The sequence below is a fragment of the Chiloscyllium plagiosum genome, unplaced genomic scaffold (genome assembly GCF_037043375.1).
Source record: "Chiloscyllium plagiosum isolate Xiang-an unplaced genomic scaffold, Cpla_swu_hap1 HiC_scaffold_1, whole genome shotgun sequence".
Taxonomy (NCBI): domain Eukaryota; kingdom Metazoa; phylum Chordata; class Chondrichthyes; order Orectolobiformes; family Hemiscylliidae; genus Chiloscyllium; species Chiloscyllium plagiosum.
In genome coordinates, this window is record NW_028270139.1 from 94,541,384 (window position 1) to 94,567,143 (window position 25,760).

The 25,760-nt window shown below is 40.9% G+C and overlaps 1 protein-coding gene across 2 annotated transcripts in view; it reads left to right on the forward strand.

The window, feature by feature from the left end:
• The first annotated feature begins 3,442 nt into the window (after positions 1-3,442).
• Positions 3,443-25,760, forward strand: part of plpp1a (phospholipid phosphatase 1a) — a 98,576-nt gene continuing 76,258 nt past the window's right edge. For both annotated transcript variants that reach the window (XM_043688708.2, XM_043688718.2), the window contains exon 1: positions 3,443-3,931. In XM_043688708.2, coding sequence (XP_043544643.1) covers positions 3,874-3,931 — 58 coding nt within the window. In that variant the 5' untranslated portion in view covers positions 3,443-3,873. The remainder of the gene's footprint in view (positions 3,932-25,760) is intronic.

Genomic DNA, 25,760 nt, shown 5'->3' on the forward strand with positions numbered 1-25,760 from the left:
GTAAAGTCTTTTCCCTGGGGTAGGGTAGTCCAGAACTCGAGGGCATAGGTTTAGGGTGAGAGGGGAAAGATATAAAAGAGACCTAAAGGGCAACTTTTTCACGCAGAAGGTGGTACATGTATGAAATGAGCTGCCAGAGGAAGTGGTGGAGGCTGATACAATTACAACATTTAAAAGGCATTTGGATGGGTATATGAATAGGAAGGGTTTGGAGGAATATGCCCCGGGTGCTGGCAGGTGGGACTAGATTGGCTTGGGATATCTGGTCGGTATGGATGAGTTGGACTGAAGGGTTTGTTTCTGTGCTGTACATCTCTATGACTCTATGACTTTATGACTCAACACTGGAGGCCCCCAGGAGTGCGTACTCAGCCTACTGTACTCACTGTATACCCATGACTGCATCACCAAATACCAGACTAATGTCATTTACAAGTCGCTGATGACACCACCATAGTCAGTCGAATCTCAGATGGCAATGAAACAGACTACAGATGGGAGGTGGAAGACCTGGAAAAATGGTGCACTGAGAACAGCCTAGCTCTCAATGCCAGCAAAACCAAGGAACTCATTATTGACTTTTGGCGGGATGTTACTCATGCCCCCTATACATTAACAGCACAGAGATAGAACGAGTGGAGAATGTCAAGCTCCTGGGAGTGGTCATCCACAACAAGCTCTCTTGGACTCGTCATGTGGACCTATTGGTTACAAAGGCCCAACAATGTCTCTTCTTCCTCAGGCAGCTGAGGAAATTCGGCATGATGGCGTGTACCCTTACTAACTTTTATAGGTGTGCCGTCGAGAGCATTCTGTCTGGATGTATCACTACCATTCAAGATCGGAGACGGTTACAGAGAGTGGTGAACTTGGCCCGGACAATCAAAAAGGCCAACCTCCCATCTATAGAACCCATCTACCATGCCCGCTGTCTAGGAAAGGCCACCAGCATTCTTAAAGATCCATTCCACTCTGGCAATGTTTTTCTACAATCTCTACCATTGGGAAGAAGGTACAGAAGCCTGAACACATGCACCAGCCGGTTTCGCAACAGTTTCTACCCTACTATTGTTAGAATACTGAATGGACTTGCAAACTCTTTACATTCGCCTATACCTGTGTTTTTGTTTTTGCTGCTGTTTACCTATTATTTACTATCTATGCTACTTAACTATGCGATCTGCCTGTATTGCAGGCAGGACAAAGCTTTTCACTGTGCCTCGGTACACGTGACAATAAAGTCAATTCAATTCTTGCCATGTGGCATATAGTGTGGCACATATAACAGAGACCTGGGGCACAGGGAAGAAAAGCATTAGGTGTTAACTATTCAAGGTGTTCAGGCAAGGCAGGAAAAGAGAAGGGATATTGATATCTGCTAAAGAAAGCATTGCAATGTTCCAGAGAGGAGAATCAATTGGGTTAGTGTTAAGGATAAGAAGGGTGGAATTACCATTGCTCAGTGTTATCTATAGTCCATCCCTGTGTATGCAATGACTTTTAAGAAGTATGCTTTCAGTGCATTTGTTTGTAGCAGGACTTGTTGAATGGAAATTGGCTGCTGAACTTAACTATTTTAAAAAATACATTTCAAAGCTTGGGAAAGACTTTTTGGAAAGTCTTGAATTTATGATAAGATACAATATGAATTCAATACAAAAAGGTTTTTCTTGTTGCTTCTGTGTTTGGAGCATGTTCTTGTCCTTTATCTCTTTCCTATTCTTGTAGCCTTGAGGTTTATGTGGTTAGTCCCTTTGAGTTTCTCAAACACAGAAATGGAAATATTTTTTCAGCACTTTTCATGAGTTTCAGACTCATTGACATTTTCAGCACAGAAGTAAATGTCAGAGCTGAAAGAAGGAGGCCATTCAGCCCCTTGAGTCTGTTCTACCATTTAATGAGATCATGGCTGATCAATGGTGTAATTTCACAATACCTGCCTTTGACCCATATCCTTAATATCTTTGCTTAACAAAAAATTATCTGTCTCAGAATTAAAGCTAAGAACTGATCTGGCATTAATGCTTTTTGTGGGAAAGAATTCTGAACATCTACCAGCCTGTGTGTGGAAGTGTTTCCTAACATCTCTTGTGAATGGTTGGCCTAATTCTCATATGACTCTACTTCTAGAATATTCAACCAGTGAAATTCTAGAGAAAACAGGCCCAATTTGTATAATCTCTCTCTGTCTTTATGCTTACAAAGATCTGACTAATATCATTTTTCAGCTCTTGGTCTATAGCCCTGGAGACTGGGGTGATTGCAATATGCTGTGTTGCTTAAATGTTACAAGTGGAGTTCCAGAAACTCACCCCAGTCTGAATGAGAACTCGCAACTCTGTTCTTAGTCGTAAACCTACGATTAGTGTTATTCAGTAATGCAGTAGTTTTGATTGTAGTCAGTACTGTAATGTGGGGAAAGGTGGCTGATAATTTCTGCACAGCAAGCTCTTATAAACAACTTTGAGATATCCAAGTGCAGATTTTTGTAATATTAATCGAGAAATAAATTTTGTCCAGAACACGAAGGATAATTCTTCTCTGCCAAACAGTTCAACGGGATGTTTTGGGCTATCCTGAACGTCCAGGGTCTCAGCTTAGTTTTTAATGTCCAAATCTATAAACCCAAAACCTTGTGTCTCAGCGGTGTCACCCAGCAGATGTAAACTGTCGGATATTAAAAGTGCAGGACGACTCTGACGCATGTCCATGGGAAATTCTTGGGTTCCTTCATGTTGGAAATGTCCATTGTCTGGCAACGAGCAAATGTTACGTGTCACTTAACTTGTTAACCCCAATCTCAATGATGTGGATTTATCTTTTGAACTATTCAGTTCCAGTACAATAGTGCACAGAATATCATTGTGACTGCTGACAAACAATCGAAATGTTTTTTTTCCACTACAAGGTGTTGCCAGGTGTGAGGGCACTGCCGCGCCTTTTCATTGCTAACAGTGGGAGCTCACAACCCAAGCTTTTGTATTACTGACCTACAATTTGAACGACTGTCAGTGTTGGGTGACAAGGTGGTCGACCTAAATCTGCCGGGGCGGGGGGTTTGATTTGGGAGGACTGTAAATGTGGCCACTGCAGGGTTGAGACCCAACTTGTGCAAAATAAATATCCTTTGAGCTGACCTACCTATCCTGCACGCAATGTGGTGGTTTCTGCTCCAAGAATACGGAGGGGCGGTTCTGCTTTAAAGAGCCTCACGCTATGATGAATTGATTTTTCCATTGCGGCAGTGAGAGGCTTGACACTCCTATACCCGCCTCCTGCAGCCAGGCGGCCGGCGGCCGGCGGCCCGCTCCCGCCGCCGGGCTTGGGGACATTGCCGCTGACGTGGTTTAGGGAGGCGGATCTCTCTCGCGGCGGCAGCCCCAGCAGCAGCGGAGACCGCTCTGCCCCCCCCGCTCAGACTGGCCTCCCATTGTGACAGGGCAGCCTCCGTCAGAGACCAGCTCCTCCCTCTCTGCTGCCAGCCCCCGATCGCCACCCCCCCGGGTGGGGGTCCCGTTTGATTTAAGGGTGGGCAAGAGGGTCGGAGTTGAGTTTGCACTGTCGCTGATCGTTAATTACCCCTTTACCTCAGGTTTGGGTGTCCTTATTCCCTGCCCTTTTTCCTTTTCCTCCCCCTCCCCCCTGAGAGGCGGACACAGTCCTGTGTCGGCCATTAACCTTCCTTTCCCGTCCTTTTAAACCTGCATTCCCTCCTCCTCCCACACACACACACACACACACCCACCCACCCCAACGCGAGATCGCGCCGCAAACAAAACCAAGCAAATTTCAGAAGATTGCTTACAGTAAGAAAAGTGTCTGCAGAAAGTCAGCGACCGTCAGTCCCTTCAAGTACAAAGGCAGGGAGAGAAGATGTTTGACAGGCACAGAATCCCTTTTGTTTGTTTGGATGTAATATGCCTCATACTGGGTAAGTATATTTGAATATCTGAATCTACATATGGTGGATTATTATTATTACATCATTGTATACATGTATTTTTATTTTTTAATACGTTTGTATGTTTATGAACAATCGCACTTGATTGTTTTAATAAGGAACTGCTTTTATTTAGGCTGTTCGTGTTCACTGCTCTCCCGGTTATTCGTGACGTGTTTTGAGTTTCTCAACTCTCAGAGAATACGATGTTAAAAGGGGACAAGGTTCTGATCAAAAGGGGTAAACACTACGAGCTGGTTCTAGTACTCGCTTTCTCTAAAATCACATTACTTTAACGGATTTCTACCGGAGAGCAAGTATTGCAGGATGAGTTTTCTTTTAGCTGTTGCAGTTTTTGTGAAGTGCTCCCGGTTAAAGTGATCCAGGCGATCTCCACAGCCGGTCACTTTTTGTCAGTGCTTAGCCAGCCTGAAGCTGTTGACTTGAGCAGATTTTTCTCTCCCTGCTGTTTTCGCCCCTCTAATTCCCAGTCCCGTGGCTTTTCTCACTTCCTACCTAGCTCCCAGGAAAACTCAGTGACAAGAGGAAAGTCACAAATTTGACAGAAGTTTGCCTGATCAAGCAAAGAAAAAAGGGCGAGGAAAGGAGAGCGATTACATTTATTATGCAGTTGGTCCATATTGAATTTTTAAAAAATACTCAGTGATACAGTAGGCGTCAATTTTCAAATGCTAAACAAGATTTTACAGTTAAGTTTGCTAACGTTGAACCACAACAGTTTACTAATATCAACAGCTGTTCTTAAATCTATGTGGACCAATTTCCTTAAATACAGTAAGCAGTTAGCAAATGATTCACTGGGCTTTGCTCTTTCAGCGGCAAAGAAAAGGTTTATGTGAAACCAGACGGATCTTCACATATGGTAACATTTTTAGTTACTTGAAACAAGTGTGCCCAAACCTGGTCATATACTTAACTTTAATTTCTGGTAACTATTAGTTTAACGCTTGCTCAAGATTTTAGAGGTGGACGCGGGGAGCGGGCCTTTATTTATTTCTAGAACGGTAATAGCGTAATGACAAAGGTGAATTTGGTTCAGGCAATGTCATTAAAAAAAATAAAAATGACGTTAATATAGTGCTCATCGCGACCACCAGACGTCTCAAAGCTCCTCGCAGCCGGATTAGTCACTTGTATTGTGTGGAAAGAGAAAGTCAATTCGAGCACCCACAATTATCACAAGGATATTGACCAAATCATTTGTTTTGTGTGATGTTGATTGAGATAAATGTTGGGCAGGATTTGTTGTCAAAGCCCAAAATTATAGCAATGAAGTTAAAAATATCAGCCTACAAAAAGTGGCAGCGCTTGTTCTGAGCCTGGGAGATTCCGGTTGTGACTCATCTTGCTCTATAAAAAGTTAGAGTGCAATCTGCTCTCCCAGAACAGTGAAAGGTGGTTCAACTCTGGCACCCCAAACATATTAGGTAAAAACAATGACAGCAGATGCTGGAAACCAGATTCTGGATTCTGGAAAAGCTTAGCAGTTCAGGCAGCATCCGAGGAGCAATAAAATCGACGTTTCGGGCAAAAGCCCTTCATCAGTAATACAGGCAGAGAGCCAGAAGGGTGGAGAGATAAATGAGAGGAGGGTATCTGTTGCTCCCGATGTGGTCTCCTCTACATTGGGGAGACTGGATGTTTCCTCGCGGAGCGCTTTAGGGAACATCTCTGGGACACCCGCACCAATCAACCACACTGCCCTGTGGCCCAACATTTCAACTCCCCCTCCCACTCTGCCGAGGACATGGAGGTCTTGGGCCTCCTCCACCGCCGCTCCCTCACCACCAGAAGCCTGGAGGAAGAACGCCTCATCTTCCGCCTCGGAACACTTCAACCCCAGAGCATCAATGTGGACTTCAACAGTTTCCTCATTTCCCCTCCCCCACACCTCACCCCAGTTCCAAACCTCCAGCTCAGCACTATCCCCATGACTTGTCCTACCTGCCTATCTTCTTTTCCACCTATCCATTCCCCCCTCCCCCCCGACCTATCACTTTCATCCCCTCCCCCACTCACCTATTGTACTCTATGCTACTTTCCCCCCACCCCCACCCTCCTCTCATTTATCTCTCCACCCATCAGGCTCTCTGCCTGTATTCCTGGTGAAGGGCTTTTGCCCGAAATGTCAATTTTACTGCTCCTCGGATGCTGCCTGAACTGCTGTGCTTTTCCAGCACCTCTAATCCCCAAACATATTGACTGACTGCAGCTTTCACATTGCAGGGTGCATCAACTGGATGTTGTATTCTTCAATTTATCATAGTCATATCCTTTTGGCCCATCAAGCCTGTGCCAACCCTCTATGGAGCAAACTACTTTGTTCATTCCATTCTCAGAGCTCTGCAAATTTTACAAGTGTGTAATTTCCTTTTGAATTCATTGATCATCACCACTAACTCTCTAAAGAGCAAGTTCCAGATGATTACCACCCAGAATCACACAATGGTTACAATATAGAAGGAGACCATTTGGCCCATCATGACTGCACTGAATCTCCAAAACAGAAATTCAACCGGTGCCACTCCCCACTTTATCTGTACTTTTTCAGGTAGTGACCCACTTCTCTGAAATGCCTGGATTGAAGTTGCCTCCACCACACACTCAGTCAATGTATTCCAGATCCTAACTACTTTTCATGAAAATGTTTTTTTCGCATGTCTCCATTAATTCTTTTGCCTATTATTTGCCAATCAGTGATCTCTTATTCTAAGACCTTCCATCACTGAGAACAGTCTGCCCAGACCCTTTGTGAATTTGAATGCCTCTATGGAATCTCCTCTCAAATGTTTCTTAGACCATAAGACATACAAGCAGAAATTAGGACATTCAGCCCATTGAGTCTGCTCTGCCATTTAATCATGGCTGATACATTTTTCAGACCCACTTTCCCGCTTTCTCCCCGTAACGTTTGATCCCCTTGGCAATCAAGAAATTATCTATCTCTGTTTTAAATATTCTCAATGACCTGGCCTCCACAGCCTTCTGTGGCAATGAATTCCACCGACTCACCACTCTCTGGCGAAATACATTTCTCCCTATTTTCATTCTAAAGGGTCTGCCTTTTATTCTAAGTCTGTGCCCTTGGGTTCTTGTCTCTCCTGCCAATGGAAACATCTTCCTAATGTCCACCCTGTTCAGGCCATTCAGTATTCTGTAAGTTTCAGTCAAATTTCCCCCCTTATCCTTACTTCAAGAAAAACAAAGTCCCAAGTACATAATTGTAGTTTCTCATCTCTGGAACCATTTGCAAGAATCTTTTCCGTAATCTCTCTAATGCCTTTATATCCTTTCCAACGATTGTTGTGTAGAACTGGTTACAGTACTCCAGTTAAGGATGAACCAGTGTTCTAAACAAGTTTAGCAAAATTTTCTTGCTTTTACAATCTATGTCACAATCCATTTGACTGAGATTTTGTATGCTTTATTAAATATCCTTACATCGTGTTCTGGCAGCTTTGATGGCTAGTGCATATTTACCTCCCTCTGCACCTGTATCCTATTTAGAATACTACCCTTAATTTTATATTGTCTCTTCCCATTCTTCCTGCCAAAAATAAAGCACTTTACACTTTTCTGTATTATCCTCAAGCATACATTTTCTCTTCATTTTAATCTCTATGTCTTTCATAATCCAGGGAGCTCCGATTTGATTGCCTTTTCTTTCCCTTTCCCATTCCCATTCCCCCATGAATATATCCTGATTGCTCTGAAAATATTTTCTCTTCAAATGCAGCCCATTGTTCATTGACTATGTCTCCTGCCAACCTTATGATTCCAGTTTGATTGGGTCAGATCCATTCTGGAGTGTAGGATATTGAGGAAGTTTACAAAGTCATAAAGGCATCGATAATGTGAATAGCAAAGGTCTTTTTCCCAGGTTGGGCAGTTCAAAACTAGAGGACATAGGGTTAAGGTGAGAGTAGAAAGATTTACAAGAGACCTGTGCAGGAACATTTTCACACAGATGGTGGTGCATTTATGGAACAAACTGCCAGAGGAAGTGGTAAAGGTGGGTACAGTTATACCATTTAAAAGACATTGGACAGAATTGGAATTGGAAAGGTTTAGTGGGAAAAGGCCTAATGCAGGCAAGTGGGACTAGTTAAGTTTTGGAAACATGGTCGACATGGACATGTTGGACCAAAGGGTCTGTTTCCGTGACTCTGTGACTCTGTGACTGTGACTCTATAAAGAATGCAGCAAACATATTTGGCGAAAAAGCTTTAACATGTCTTCAACTTTCACTTTGATGAGATTTTACTGAGTTGTAGCTGTCACAACCAGCAAACTTCAGATTCAGTTCAGTTCTATAGAAAATAAATAAGACTGATCTTTTGCCAGACTAATAAAAATTAGAAGTGGAATACTTGAAAATTTGAGTGTTGGTGAAAAAAGAGACATACTATTGAAGCTTTTCATCTTGTATCATCAGAATAGATGTTAGAAACACCAAATTTTAAACACTGTAACAAGTTACACTGAGTGAGAAGTGGATGCTGATATTGGCCGGTCAATTCTGATTAATCAATGCATTGCATGAGGGAACTATTTTCTCCTCTGCTTTTGTTTCAGGTCAAAAAGACAATTCTTTGATGTGTTCTTTTTTTCTTGTCTATAAATACTTGTAGTTTTTAGCAAGTGTAAGTGAGCCACATTGCAAAAATGACTGATAATTGGTTGTTAGTGTGACAGTTCCTATTGTATGGTCAATAAGCCTGGCACCATACTATACACATTACGTATTTGTGTGGAAGGTAGGTGGAACCTTTGTTTGGCTTGATACTGTAAGAGACCATTTATTTTTCTTCTTTGGGGCTAAAAACCAAAATGGAAGCTGGACTATTTTATAGCTGAAGTAACAGGAATGTTTTGAACTTGAGACAAATTAACTGCTTCACATTTTTAGCTTGGCAAGCTAATGTTGTTTTTTGAAACAGTGAGGGAGATACTTTGAGTGGCATCAAGAATATTTGTATCAAGAAAATTCTACCCAATAACAGTCATCCCATTGGTTAAGGTAGTTTGTTACAAAACCACAAGAGCAGGAACAACCAGAGACATCCAGAGCTGTAAACATCCCTTCCTCCCTCACTCTCACTATCCATGTAAGGAAAAAGACAGAAGAAAACATGAAAGCTTAGAAGAAGGAATTCTAAAGACCTTTCTAAGATATTTAGCTAGATTTTAATGGAGACAATGGTGAGATTAGATTAGATTACTTACAGTGTGGAAACAGGCCCTTTGGCCCAACAAGTCCACACCGACCCACCGAAGCGCAACCCACCCAGACCCATTCCCCTACATTTACCCCTGCACCTAACACTACGGACAATTTAGCATGGCCAATTCACCTAACCTGCACATTTTTGAACTGTGGGAGGAAACCCACGCAGACACGGGGAGAATGTGCAAACTCCACACAGTCAGTCGCCTGAAGCGGGAATTGAACCTGCTGGCGCTGTGAGGCAGCAGTGCTAACCACTGTGCCACCCATGGTGGGGGGAGGGTAGGGTTGGAAAACCACTGAGAATCCATATTGCTTCTGTTGGGTTACTCAGCAAGTGCTGTCCAGCCACAGAATTACAACTAACATCAGACATTTTGTTCTGAGTTTTGTAAGCACAGGCTATCAAAGTGAAAAACAACCAATGCTTTAAAAACATTGCATGCCATCATTGTCAAAATCAAAAGGAATCATGAAAGACAATCTAACCAACCCTTGAAATCCAGACTGTTGATCTTCAGAGTTTTGTTCCCTGTCTTTTACTTTTCACTTATAACATGTATCAAACCGTCTATCTTCTGTCTGTCTTGACTGTGAACGGGTGTCTAGGCATTTTTGGAGTTTTAAAAGGTCACACAGTCATGGATTAGGATTTCTTTCTTTTCTGTGCTACTTGTTCAGTGTTGTGTGGTATAATGAATAGAGTTATTTTCTATTAATGACAAAACCTGATATGTATTGCTTTGGTCCTGAATAGCAGTCAGTCATGCAAATTGGTTATCTTGGGTGTCTAACTGGGACTTTATAAATGTTATGATAGCTTGTGGAACAGTGGAGCATGACTATTGACTCACACCTCTCAGTTAAGTCGTGATAGCAGAAGCATCCTGTTAGTGGAAAATAGCTTTGATGAGCTTCTTTGGTATCAAGCTTGCATGGCAAGCAACCAGCTGGGGCCGTATTAATGAGTTTGTTGATAAGGCCAATCTTATAACACTGACATATTGACCAAGGAAAGTAGGTTTGTGGTAGACAGTGGGAGAGAACCCAATTTTTGGGGTTCTCAACTTGTAAAACTGATAGTTCATATCAATGAACATTTCTTTTGGCTCTTCACAATTGGCAGAGTACTGATTGTACTCAAACAGCTTGTGCTTACGAAACTCAGAACAAAATGTCTGTCATTAGTTGTAATTCCGTAATTGGAAAGCACTTGCTGAATAACCCCACAGAAGCAACATGGGTTCTCAATGGTTCTCCAACAAGTGAATGAGGATACCCCACTCCTCCAATTGCCACCATTAATATCCAGCCCAATATCTTGATAGCACCTCTTATAATGAGACTTAAAGCAGAGATAAGGAGAAATTACTTCTCTCTGAATCTGTGGAATTCAGTATCCCAGACCGCAGTGTATGTTAGTAAATTTAGGAAGGAAATAGATGTTTAATTAGTAATAGGTTGAAGGGTTATGAAGAGTAGGCAGGAATGTTAATTTGAAGCCAAAATGAGATCATCCATGATTGTATCAGATAGGAAAGCAGGCTCAAAGGATTGAATTGCCCACTCCTGCTCCTAGTTCTTATGTCTTACCCTATGAGCCCTTGGGCATACAATACTAGCTTGTAAGATCTTTCTTTTTAATTTAATCTTTGACAGATGTCATTCTGGTAAATCTATATTGCATTTTCTCAAAGCCAATATGTCCTTCCCAAGTAATGATATCTAGAACTGCTCATATAAGCCATTTGTGTTAATGTATAGCTGTAGTATGATTTGTAATCATTATATTTAAGTCTCTACAGAGGAAGGCCCAAACTTAATTAACCATTTTTAAATTGTTGACTGTATATGTTAATGATATTTTAATGATGCATCTTTTAATTGAATAAGGTCATAACTTATCTTAAATCTCTTTGAACCTCAACCATCTCTAGCTTTTCAGAAAAAAAGTACTGTTTTTAGAAAGTACTGTGATCTATCCTTTTTAGATTCAAAATGGTTGCCCTCACATTTTGCCTAGATTGAATTCCATTTGTCACAATTTTGCTTGTTCATTTAATTTGTTTTAGCTCCTTATAATTTTAGACTTCCAGCAACACTACTTATAATGCCATTTATATTCGCATCATCAGGAAATTTGAATCTGTAAAAGTTTATCCTTTCATCGATGTTGTTTATGAATACAGTGACTATTTACACAGATTCCTATGCTGCATCCACAAGTCATATCCTATCAATGGAGTGACTGATGCATTTTCTGTATTTACTGCCACCTGCCACTCAGCCAGTTTCCCAACCCCGGGTCAATAATTTTCCTTCAATTCTATCAGCTTCATCTGTAGCTAATGATCTGTTATTTAGGATTTAAATAATGCTTTCTGGAAGTCCACATAAAGAATATATATTCCTGTCCACTTCTGTAGGCTGCTTCTGATGCTTCTATTGTGCAATCTACAGTTTTAGCATGCCATACTTGTCTATATTGTGCCAACCTCTCACATCCACTCTATCTTGCTTGCAACCACTCTGTGACATCCGTCATCCAGCTACACCCAGGTCAACCCATCTTTCTGGAGCCTTTTGCTGGCTGGAAGAGATCTCTAGTTTAACAGTAGTGACATTTTTTTTCTGTCACTTTTTATCATTCATTTTGCTCGTGCAATTGCAAGTATCTTTCCATTTGTCCCTGTGGCCTGTATGTAGAATTTTTATCTCACTATTCACACTGCCCCTACTTTCTTTCACGCATCTTTACTTATGGTCCAGGTTTCTGAAGCATATAGGAAAGTGAACAGAATGTAGCATCTGATGAATTTTTATCTTGTCACCTCTTCAACTAATTCAATCAGGCTTATCAGGCATGTCATAATCAGTTTGCATTTGTTAACGTTATCTCTGATCAGTTGAAAATGTTCAAGATGTTCAAATGCTCTATCGTTGATTACAGTCTCTTGAATATTTAACTGACAACAGATGTTGGGCTAACTACTCTGTAATTTCTTGACTTTTTTTCTGCCATCTTAAACACATGACGTGCAATTTTCTCAATTCAGAAACTATTCATTTTGATTGGTATTCAGTAGTTTTGATATTATTTTATATCAGTAAGAAACTTTGTATGGTGCACCATTAAATTTAACATACGTAAGATGCTTGAAGGTGCTCTTGTTTTTAATTATTTATTATCTGCGTATTTAATTATGTTTAACTAGGAGATATTATCCAGGGATTTAGTTATACCAATATAGAGTCATAGAGATGCACAACATGGAAACAGACCCTTCAGCTCAATTCATCCATGTTGACCAGATATCCATTCGCACAATCCTCTCCATGAAAAAGTTGCCCCTTAGGTCCCTTCTAAATCTTTCCACTCTTACCCTAAACCAATGGCCTCTAGTTCTCTATAAGGTCACCCCTCAGCCTGTGATGCTTCAGGTACAACAACTGCAGTCTATTCAGCCTCTCCTCATAGCTCAAATCCTCCAACCCTGGCAACATCCTTGTAAATCCTTTCTGAACCCTTTCAAGTTTCTTAATACCGTTAAAATTGGTCTTCCTCCAATTTAGAACTTTAATTTTTAGATCCAGTCTATCCTTTTCCATCACTATTTTAAAACTAATTGAATTATGGCTGCTGGCCACAAAGTGCTCCCCAACGGACACCTCAGTTACTTGTCCTGCCTTATTTCCCAAGAGTAGGTCAGGTTTTGCATCTTCTCTAGTAGGTACATCCACATCATGAATCAGAAAGTTTCCTTGTGCACACTGAACAAATTCCTCTCCATGTAAACCCTTAACACTGTGGCAGTCCCAGTTTATGTTTGAAAAGTTAAAATCCCTACCATAACCTTCCTATTATTCTAACAAATAATTGGTCTTCTTACAAATTTGTTACTCAATTTCCCGCTGACTACTTGGTGGTGGTGTGGGTGGTGGGGTGTGGTAGCAGAGGTGGCTATAGTACAATCCCAATAAGGTGATCATCCCTTTCCTATTTCTCAGTTGCACTCAAATAACTTCCCTGAACTTTTCCCCAGGAATATCCTCCTTAAGTACAGCTGTAATGTTATCCCTTGTCAAAAACGCCACTCCCCCCCCCCCCCACCCCCTCTCTTGCCCCCGCCACACACCCCCCCCCCTCTTTCTATCCTTCCTATAGCATTTGTATCCTGGAACATTAAGCTGCCAGTCCTGTCCATCCCTGAGCCACATCCCTATAATTGCTATGATATCCCAGTCCCATGTTCCTAACCATGTCCTGAGTTCATCTGCCTCCCTTGTTAGGCCTCTGGCGTTGAAATAAATGGAGTTTGGTTTATCAGTCCTACCTCAAAAGAAAAGGATTTGAATTTGGAACATGCAGGTTGTTGGGCTTGGAAATATATGTTTGTATCTCTGTAAATAAAAGCTAATGAAGAGTGAAAAGATTAAAATCCAGTACACTCGTGATTGCCTGTAGCTAAGTGACCATTACATATGGTTGCACTGCAGTATATATGGTTAAATATAGTTGAAGCATGAAATGAATGGACGGAATGCTGGAGACCAGTGTTCATGGTCTTAGAGTTGATGCTTCAAAGTATTAATTACAAAGTAATTGTTGTTTAATTCTTATTTTTAGCTTTTGGCTAAATGTTTTGAGATTAAAACCTAATCATATTGTGATGGATGTAGCTGATTTGTTTGCAAGATACTCACAACCTCTCTTTGCAATACAATATGAATCAGATAGTATTGGAATAAAACATTTGCACAAAAACTCTTGTAACAGTGTTAGTGGCAAATTCTGACTAAATATTGAGATTATACTGCAATCCTACTGTTGGCAACTTGTGCCTGAATTTTTGAAAATCTTAATTATTGTTGTCAGAAAGGAAACATGCAGATCAAACAAATCATAATCAAAAAAACAATTGAATCCTGAGGCAAGTCTGGAACATGAATAAAGACAGACTTGGAAGCAATAGAATAATAAGACTGGACTTAGCATTTATTGAATAGATATAGGCAGGGAACATGTAAATTCGGTGGGCCCATATCATCTGACTACTTGCCCACCCCAAAATTATCAGCATGTAAGCTGCCAACCTGTATCCATTGCTTGTGGGCAAGACAGAAAGCAGGGCCCCTTTGTGGATAGAGTTTATTAACTGCACAGTCTTATAGCACCTACCACTTGCTGTTCCACTGTTTCTCCTTTTTTTTTCTCAGAGCCAGCTCTCAGAGTGAACAGCATCTCTCACATTCCTGTTTATTTTTCTTTTTTCTTTTTTTTCTTTCTTTTAATTTAGTTTACCCCCACACTACCGCCTAACTGCGGTAGTGCTTATTTTTTCCTGCTTCTCCTTTATATCTCCTCAATCAATTAATTAACCAATTAACTCCAATCATCTGCTCTTTAAATAACACCTTTTGAAAACACCCAACCAATCCTTGAGACCAACGAATGGAAATTAAACATAATACTTTTCTGTCATATTCTATAACTTACCGAATAAGGCAAACTAGATGGTAACAATATTTTTCATAATCCCTCTTCTTTCATCAATCATTTTTAAAAAAATGACCTTTAATCAGAAAGCGATCCAAACAAAATTGATTTGTTTTCATGTTTTTATAACTTCTCATATTATCCTTGTTTGAGGATGTCAGTGCCTATCCAACCCCAAGGAATGCTCCCTAACAAAGTTACTGTATCTCCATTGTTAACTATTACCTACTGAGACTTTTCCATGCTTTCTGCCCTTTTCTTTTGTAATATACCATATCCCTTGGATTACAGCTAATTTCAGATAGCCTTATGGGATGCTGTAAGGCTCACTGAATTTCCTCTGAAACATCATCATGTAGGGCATTCAGTCACTCAGAAAAGGTGGAGCTAATTATAACCCTTCGTAGCCAGGGAATGGTCACTCCTTACTGAAGGAATTTTTGGATTTCTTCAAAATATCTCTTCATTTAGACTGTAGCCTCTAACCATTTTCAGATGAGTTCTTTGTAGGGACTTGCCATGCCATAGCAGTTGTTAATTTATGACTGCAGCCTTCAGGACCCAATGTCAAGTTCAATAACCATTGGGCCTGAGCACCTTCTCACATGTCCTTCTCCCAGCAGCCATATGCTAGGCCTTCTTATCACATGAGCTGCTATTACAACCAACCCATTGTCAGCCACTAACAGTCCCCATTCCTTCTTTCAGGCTGACCATTTCCCATTTGTTTGTCTGTCCAAGTGTTATTCTCTCTACTTATCTCCATTTCCACCATCATTTACTCCTTCCCCTTGCCCCCACCCCTTCCTTATTATCGATACCAATCTTTTACTAGCTAACGTCAGCTCTGAAAAAGGGTCACTAGACCCGAAGTGTTAATTCTACTTTCTCTGTTATCAGTTTCTCAAAACATTTCTGTTCTTATTTCAGATTTCTGGCATCCGAAGTTCTTTGGTTAGTTGAAAGCCTAGTTCCCTCTGCTGGATCAGCGTCTCTTTCCTCTCCTCCCAAATCTTCTATGCGTGTTTTCAAAAACCTTGTTATTCCATTTAGGAAAATTGATTCCATAATGGTGTTTTGAGATGCATCTAAAACATCCATTGACCTTTCCCAAGTGGACTCATCTGTTTCAGTTTCCTGTCGCCTGTTATAATTGCCAGGTATATTTCTATGAGAAAGTGAGGACTGCAGATGCTGGAGATCAGAGCTGAAAATGCATTGCTGGAAAAGCACAACAGGTCAGGCAGCATCCAAGGAACAGGAGAATCGATGTTTCGGGCATGAGCCCTTCTTCAGGAATGAGGAAAGTATGCCAAGCAGGCTAAGATAAAAGGTAGGGAGGAGGGACTTGGGGGAGGGGCGTTGGAAATGCGATAGGTGGAAGGAGGTTAAGGTGAGGGTGATAAGGTGAGGGTGATAGGCCGGAGTGGGGGTGGGGGGCGGAGGGGTCAGGAAGAAGATTGCAGGTTAGGAAGGTGATGCTGAGTTCGAAGATTGGGACTGAGACAAGGTGGGGGGAGGGGAAATGAGGAAACTGGAGAAATCTGAGTTCATCCCTTGTGGTTGGAGGGTTCCTAGGCAGAAGATGAGGCGCTCTTCCTCCAACCGTCATGTTGCTATGGTCTGGCGATGGAGGAGTCCAAGGACCTGCATGTCCTTGGTGGAGTGGGAGGGGGAGTTGAAGTGTTGAGCCACGGGGTGGTTGGGTTGGTTGGTTCGGGTGTCCCAGAGGTGTTCTCTGAAACGTTCCGCAAGTAGGCGGCCTGTCTCCCCAATATAGAGGAGGCCACATCGGGTGCAGCGGATGCAATAAATGATGTGTGTGGAGGTGCAGGTGAATTTGTGGTGGATATGGAAGGATCCCTTAGAGCCTTGGAGGGAAGTAAGGGGGGAGGTGTGGGCGCAAGTTTTGCATTTCTTGCGGTTGCAGAGGAAGGTGCCGGGAGTGGAGGTTGGGTTGGTGGGGGGTGTGGACCTGATGAGGGAGTCACGGATGGAGTGGTCTTTTCGGAACGCTGATAGGGGAGGGGAGGGAAATATATCCCTGGTGGTGGGGTCCGTTTGGATGTGGCGGAAATGACGATGAATGATACGATGTATATGGAGGTTGGTGGGGTGGTAGGTGACGACCAGTAGGGTTCTGTCCTGGTGGCGGTTGGAGGGGCGGGGCTAAAGGGCGGAGGAGCGGGAAGTGGAGGAGATGCGGTGGAGAGCATCGTTGACCACGTCTGGGGGGAAAATTGCGGTCTTTGAAGAAAGAGGCCATCTGGGTTGTTCAGTATTGGAACTAGTCCTCCTGGGAGCAGATGCGGTGGAAACGAAGGAATTGGGAATATGGGATGGCGTTTTTACAGGGGACAGGGTGGGAGGAGGTGTAGTCTCAGATTTCTCCAGTTTCCTCATTTCCCCTCCCCCCCCACCTTGTCTCAGTCCCAACCCTCGAACTCAGCACCACCTTCCTAACCTGCAATCTTCTTCCTGACCTCTCCGCGCCCACTCCCACTCTGGCCTATCACCCTCACCTTATTACCCTCACCTTAACCTCCTTCCACCTATCACATTTCCAACGCCCCTCTCCCAGGTCCCTCCTCCCTACCTTTTATCTTAGCCTGCTTGGCATACTTTCCTCATTCCTGAAGAAGGGCTCATGCCCGAAATGTCGATTCTCCTGCTCCTTGGATGCTGCTTGACCTGCTGCCCTTTTCCAGCAACACATTTTCAGATATATTTCTATCCCAATTCCTTTTAGTTATGGTATTGGTCCTGTCGGCCTGTATTTGAGCTAACTCACATTGTTGCTGCAACTATCCTCCTTTTTTTCTGTTACTGCTGAATGTTCTGTATGAGCCATGAAGGCCGCTGGTAATGACTGTTCTCTCAGGATTGTTTGTAAAGCCTTTTGTATTTGTTCCAAGACACATTTCGTTTTGGAAGTCTGTCTCCAGTTATTACTAGGCTGGTCCATGTTTGACACCTTAACACAGCCCAGCAGTTTAAAAATGAGCACTGAATTAGGAATCTTTGAATAGAAATTTTGCAATATCACCTGTTAAATTTCATTATATATTCTTCTATAGAATGACCATCTGGCTTTCTAAATTTGTCAAAGTCTGACTATGCCTCAATTGGATTTAATAGGTCATCTTTTTTGTTTGACAGTTTTCTCCATAAATTTTAATAGAATTTCCAAACGTTCCTCTGTATCCAATTGTTATATTTCTTGCTTTGGGAATACTTTACACTTAATCTTGCATCCAGTGGTGACCAGCAGTATTGCTTTATGAGGAGCCTCATAGTTCCTTTCACACACCAGTCTTACCCGTTCCTGCTTTATAATAACCTAGTAAATTAATCGGTCAATTAACATTATAGTAATTTTATGGGATGTGGCGTGCTCCTTTTCATTTCTTAGTTGGAAGCATTGGGATTGCCGAATCCTGTTAAATTCAAGTATAAATTCATTGCTGCAGAGAAGGAGGCCATTTAGCCCATTATTTCCATGCCAGGCTCTTTATAGCACAAACTAATTGGTCCAATTTAGCAACAGAACCACAGGAGGTACTGAGATTTGATTGAAAGAAAGATCATATTTGGATAGAAATTACTAACTGAAACCAATCTATTTTAACACTTGATGAGTGCTGCACATAGATAGAAGCAATTGATAGCTAATATACCTCTGTGGAATAAGACACAATTGGCAAAAACTCAGAGAAAAAGAGAATAGTGTACAGTTTGGTTTTTTGGTGTAAACTGTAATTTGAGAATGTAATTTAATTGCAAAAAATAATATTTACATTTGAATTCGTATTTTAATTGTCAGTGTTCAAGGCTGATGATTCTTATCAAATCTGACAGGAGACTGCTACTGACAGTATGGCTGGGAACCGGCATAGTCTTTAAATGCACAGCAAGTTGTTTCTAATTTGTTTTGGGAGTAGACAGGACATCCTCACATTTATGTTCCGCAAACATTCATTTCCCAAAAATTTCACATTGTGTTTTATTTTTCCTCAACAGAATGTCTTAAAACCCTGGTCCCCAGCTACTTACAATTAAAGCCTTTTGGATTAAAGGAGCAGTGGCAGTGTAGATTCCATGTTGGCTCAAGATACAAAGTTGAGAGTGGTTATTTTATCAGACCAAAGAAAAATATAAAATTGGTATCTTTCAGTGGTTGGTATTAAGGCTACTGCTGGTTTTGATCTTTGTTAATGACTGGATCATGGATATAAAAGAAAATGTTCAAAGTTTGCAGAACAGACAAAGTTTAGGATATGGTAAACAATGAGAAGGGTAATGGCAGACATCTGCAGAATGGGACTGGTGAAATGGGCAGACATATGGCAGATTAAATTTAATGCAAAGAAGGGAAAGGTGGTGACTTTTAGATATTACTAAACTGTACAATGTTAATGGGTCCTCAGAAACAAGGAAACCTAGGGGTTGTTCATCACAAATCTTTAAACATAGAAGGACATACTTACAAGCCTGTTGATGTTAAAAACAAAGCATGTAGAATCCTGGGCTTTGTAAATTTAGGCATTGGATGAAAAATCCAGAAAGGTAAACTAAATTTCCATAAATGATTGGTGGCTTTAGGTGTAGAGTGTTGTGTCAAATTCAAGGCACCAGAGTTTGGTAAAAAGCTAAGAGAGGGTGCAGAGAAGATTTTCTGGAATAAGACTTGGGTTAAGGAACTTCAGTGAAGAAACTAAAGAATCTGGGATTGTTCTTAGAGAAGATAGTTGAACGAGAGATAAAATAATTCAACATTTATAGGAAACGTTTTGATATACTGGGAGAAACTGTTTCCAGCAGCGAGAGTTGATAACCAGAGGACAAAAATACAAAACAATTGGTGAAAGAAGCATAGGTAAGGAAAAATTATATTAATGCAGTGAGTTGTTGTGGTCTGGAATGAACTACCTTAAACAGTCGTGAAAACAGATCCAACAGCTGCAGTACAGGTAAAGCCGGTATAATATGGGGAGAGGCTGCTTACAAGGCTATATGCAAATAATTGGATATCCCTTTGAACAATCAACACAGGCAAGGTGAGCAGTACCATCACCTCCTGTGCTCAATTATGCCATTTTTCTACATTTATAGTTAATTTGTCACACTGTAAAGACTTCACTTTTCCTTTATCTTAAAAGACTTTAGTCATTGATCTCTGTGTAGCAGCTGAGTTGAATTTGGAACATGCAGGATTGCGTGCAATCTTGGCACCACATACTGAATAACTTACTGTTTTGTTTTGTGACAAAGTGACATTCTAACCTATCTAGTTTTTTCAAGAACTGTAAATAATATCTAAATGTCGACACTCTGGCACAACAAAAGAGTCTTGACCTGGCTGTGAAAGTGGGTGGCAATACAAAGTCATTTTTTTCTTTATTCATTCACAGGATGTGGATGTCGATGGCTAGGCAGCATTTATTGCCCATCCCTATTTGCCCAGAAGCAATTAAGAGTCAGCCACATTGCTGTGGGTCTGGAGTCACATGTAGGCCAGACCAGGTAAAATGGTAGCCTATCTCCCTAAAGGACATTAGCGAAACAGATGGGTTTTTCCTGACAATCAGTGATGAATTCGTGACTTTTAGTTCCAAGTTTGTTTTTTTTTAAATTGGATCCAAATTCCACCATCTGCTGTGGTGAGATTCAAACCCAAGTCTACAGAGCATTACTGCGTCTCTGGATTAACTGTCCAGCAAAAATACCACTAGGTCACCACCTCCCCTTAAATGCTGATCTAGCCAGTGATGCCCTTATCCTGTATGTGAATGAAAAGAAGTAGGTTCACTAATGGATTGGTTCCATCAGTATCCTATTCCTGTGTTTGAAATTTTGAGCTACTGTTTGGGTATTTTAGCTCCAAATGCAAAAGCGCTCTATACTGAATCTCTTGACTATTTTTCTTCAGTGTTTAAGAGGTTTGTGTACGATATATAGTGCTGGATCGTGTTTGAGTGAAATAAACAAATTATGTTTGTGACCATCATACAATCTTTGCATCCACGAACACACTTCCTCAGGATGAGGAGCTAGTCCTGTTCCACTGAAACAGCTAACAAAGATAACCATAATTTGCTCAACTTGACCCTAAGCAAGTTGAAATACATATGATACCATTAATTTTATCTTTTTCAGCGCAGTCTCGTAATGTAAGGAGGGACTGGCAGTTGTTGGCTGGGAGCTGCCTTCTACTCTTGTCTCCACAGGGCATTGCTCTGATCAAAGAGATATAGCTTTGTTTAGAAGCAGCAAGTCCTGCCTGGATCTTGGCACATGTTACAGTACAAGTCTGCCGAATCTGTGCATAGAGAAAGTTTGTGCCTAAATATGGTGGAAAAATGCAAAACAGCATTTTAATAAAGAGCAGATGGCCAGACCCAAGTAGAGTGGGTTTTGGCAGAAGATATTACATGGGCACTTCATGATCTATATAAACAGCAGAAAGCAAAGTGACCTGTAATGTATACAGTTAGTTGTGAAACTGATAGGGAGAGCATCCTTACTTTCCCTCCACTCCACTCCGGGTAATTAATAACATTTCCCAAATAATTTTGACTGTTTCTAGAAAGCACCTGGCAAGATAAATGCTTAATTCTATTTTGTCATCAGTCTCCCTCTAATCAATAGAGCATATCACATATAAAGCTCTAACAAATCAGCAAAATAAACAGTTCTTGATCTGAGTAGAAGAAGATTTAAATATTTTTTTTTTTTAAATTTTCCTGTTCAAAAACATGTGTCTCTTGTTACCTGACACCCTTCCCATCTGCCCACCTTCTGGTGTAGTTTGTTCACCTTTTCTCTTCCCTCCATTGGTTTCACACTGTAGCTTCCTTTTCTGTCTTTCTGTATCTATTACTTCTTGTTTCTTATTCCTATAAATTGTATTTCACTATCTTTTTTAGTACAAACATTCAGCACATGAGATGATTCAGCTCATTGTAACAATATTGACTCTTCAAAAGAAATGCAATTAGTTCCATTCCTGTACTCTTTAACGATAGGCTTGTAAACGACTCTCATTCTCTCCCTGCATCATAATTCTGGCCCAAAACAGGCAATCACCTTTTACTAACATTGACCGTATTGCAACTGGCAGCAGACCAGAGTCAAAGATCGTAACTTGTAGATAACTGAGTCAGTGAAATGAGAATTGGTTCCCATTTTCTAGCACTGTATATGTTCAGTTCTCTATTACAAGTTGTTAGATTTAGATCTAAAGTTTATTTAGATTTAGCATCAGATGAGAAACTATTGAAAACAGATAAAATTAAATCAACCAAGTATTAACAAAGAATACAACGAAAACAAGTTGTTGCAGAGATTCAGCAGGTCTGACAGCATCTGTGGAGAGTGAAACACAGTTAATGTTTCGACTCCAGTTACCCTCCTTCAGAAGGGCTTCTAGCGGAACATATGAACAGAACAATTAGACTTAATAGCTTTAAGAGGTATCCTCGTGCAAATTGGATGTGTATAGATCTAAACATTTCAAGAGATAGAAGAATTATTGCAAAGTTAAGAAAGGAGATAAAGTGGCAATATTGAGACAGGGAGAGCTAATGTATATGGGGAAGGGCTGCTGTTAGAATCAGATGCCAAGTTGGATGCACTGAGCTGGGAAGAATCCCAGCTCTCACTGTCTGCCTCCAACATGCAAGTTCTGCCCAATAACTCAATTTAGTTCTGTCACTCAACTCTGCAGTGCGGCCTAGTATGGAATAGAAAACTTCCGGTTTCCCTTAAAAATGAATAGCAGTGAAAATTATTTCATAACCTCCAAACCGTAACAATATACTTACTCAGAATCCTGTGTACCAATCTATTGGGAATTTTGGCCTTAAGACATCAATGCGCCACATGCATACACAAGGCTGACCACAAGGATAACTGTTAGCCTCAAATAAGCTGGGGACAATACACCAGTATAAAGTATGTGCTCACATGATTCAGCTGAATATATGCATTGTTCACCAGTTTGCACTGTGCATTTCTCAAATCGCATCTGACAAGGAATTGAGCAAAAGCACTACTGCACCAGAATTATTCCAGAATCAGTTACCTGTAACATAAAGTCACATCTCCTATAACTGCATCTACAACATTTATGTTGTGACTGGAGTGATTACAAAGTTGACTGTAATTTATAGATTTGATTTAATAGATTTGAAATTCTGTGAGTATTCTCCCAATCTCTCACCTATGTGTAGGGAGATGTAGGAGATGTAACTGAAAAATTGGTTGAATGGATGGGCTTTTAACTTTTAAAGGTTGAGTGAAATAGCATGATGGTGGATTTTGCGAAGAAAGGTCAAAGAGGAGAGCTGATACAGTTGAAAACTCTATTATCATTGTTGGGCAGGAGAAGGAGGAGAAAGTGAGGTCTGCAGATGCTGGAGATCAAAGTTGAAACTTTATTGCTGGAACAGCACAGCAGGTCAGGCAGCATCCAGAGAACAGGAGATTCGACGTTTCGGGGCAGGAGAAGGGCAGACAAATTTAAAGTCCATATTTAGAGTTGGGAGAAACCTAACAGCAGCAAGATTAGAGAGTCATGATTTGGAGATGCCGGTGTTGGACTGGGGTGTACAAAGTTAAAAATCACACAACACCAGGTTATAGTCCAACAGGTTTAATTGGAAGCACTAGCTTTCGGAGCACCGCTCCTTCATCAGGTGGTTGTGGAGGACACAATTGTAAGGCACAATTTATAGCAAAAGTTTACAGTGTGATGTAACTGAAATTATACATTGGAAACTACCTTGATTGTTCGTTGGGTCTTTCATTTGTTCGAATACCATGATAGTTTCACTTCTTTCATGTGTAAATCACAGAACTTTTTTTTAAAAGTTGCAAACTAACGTTTTGTGAATCATGCACTAGTACATGCAGATCCTCTTGTACCTCAGAGCTCTGCAAATTCTCACCATTTAGTTAACGTGCTTCTATTTTCTCCCTGTGAAAGTTGCTAATTGCAAATGTTGTGAAACTTGAAAGGGTTCAGAAAAGATTTACAAGGACGTTGCCAGGGTTGGAGGATCTGAGCTACAGGGAGAGGCTGAACAGGCTGGGGCTGTTTTCCCTGGAGCATTGGATGCTGAGGGGTGACCTAATAGAGGTTTACAAAATTACAAAATTACAAAGTCTTTTCCCTGGGGTTGGGGAGTCCAGAACTAGAGGGCATAGGTTTAGGGTGAGAGGGGAAAGATATAAAAGAGACCTAAGGGGCAACATTTTCACGCAGAGGGTGGTACATGTATGGAATGAGCTGCCAGAGGATGTGGTGGAGGCTGGTACAATTGCAACATTTAAGAGGCATTTGGATGAGTATATGAATAGGAAGGTTTGGAGGGATACGAGCCGGGTGCTGGCAGGTGTGACTAGATTGGGTTGGGATATCTGGTCGGCATGGACGGGTTGGACCGAAGGGTCTGTTTCCATGCTGTACATCTCCATGACTTTCTAAGCAGTGCTTTTTTGCCTTGAGGATTGAGCCCCTGCCCATAGCCACATTAAGTTTGGTAATCTCATCTGCTAATCGTTTCACACAGTAACTCATTAAGTCTGTGTAAAAGACTTCCAAATTGATTGTTTTGAGTCCTTACTGATGCATATCATTCACGTAAATAATTGACATATTAACTGTGACACCAGGACTCAAAAATATCCCCAATTTTTAATTTCTTGTAAAAACAGTACTAATTGAATTAATAATTGGATCAGAAGAGAGCTTTGTAAAAGGGTCACTGGACCGTGCGTTAACTCTGATTTCTCTCCACTGATACTAGCAGACTTGCTGAGATTTTCCAGCAATTTCTGTTTCTGTTTGTGACTAATAATTGAACAATTTGGTGGTAAATTTTGTAAAGTTCTGTCAGGGACTTTTTCATCAATTATCTTAACATCAAGGAGCTTATGCTCCACACTATAGGAATGATGTTGTTAAACATGGAAGGGGTCAGAAACGATTGATAGGAATTTTGAGATAAGGGAGAGGCTGAATAGAGTAGGGATATTTTCCCTGAAGTGTCCAAGGCTGAGAGGTGACCTTATGGAGGTTTATAAAATCATGAGGAGCATGGATAGAATAAATAGACAAAGTCTCTTCCCTGGGGTGGCGGAGTCCAGAACTAGAGGGCAAAGGTTTACGGTGAGGGGGAAAGCTATAAAAGAGACCGAAGGGGCAACTGTTTCATGCAGAGGGTGGTGCATGTATGGAATGGGCTGCCAAAATAATTACAACATTTAAAAGGCATCTGCATGGGTATATGAAAAGGAAGGGTTTAGAGGGATATGGGCGAAATCCTGGAAAACGGGACGAGATTAGGGTAGAATATCTGGTCAGCATGGGTGAGTTGAAATGAGTATGTTTCCATACTGTAGAACTATGACTCCATGTTTCGAGTAAGTCTAGGAGTGCACCAAATAAATAGTAAATAGGCCTTTTTACAATTTTTGCATGTTGGTGTTATATTTGCACAGTTGAAACTGGTAACAGAAGTCCATACAAAATATAAAGAATTATCAAGTCTATTATTTTATTCTGGAATTTTATTTCTATTCAAGTGGGATTTTAGAATACCGTGGTTGAAGTTATTTATGTTTGCAATCAATATGAAAGATCCTAATGGGATAGGGACATTAACCTTTTCTTCTTGGAGATGCATATTGCCCTTTATATGACAAAGTGTTCCCTCTCGTTTGTCAGTCCAAACCTGCATGTTGAACAGATCCTTGCATAGATTGCTGTGGGTTGTCCCTTTATCAGAAGAATTGTGAGTGATTTTACAGTTTTTACAATCATTCTTGATTCCTCCCTTATGACATAGTGAATGCCTTTGATGACACAACAAAATGCATTGATGAAGCAACTGAAGGTGATGTTTGGTCAAGGGCAATATCCGGAGATTGATCTGCAGTGATTGGCATCTAATCCAAGGCAGGCAACTTCCTGTATGGAGGCTATAACTTACAAAGGTTTTCTCTTTCAGTTTATGTTCTTTGTAAAGCAGTATTGCTAATTTGTAAAAGCATTTTGTCATATGTATTTTGGA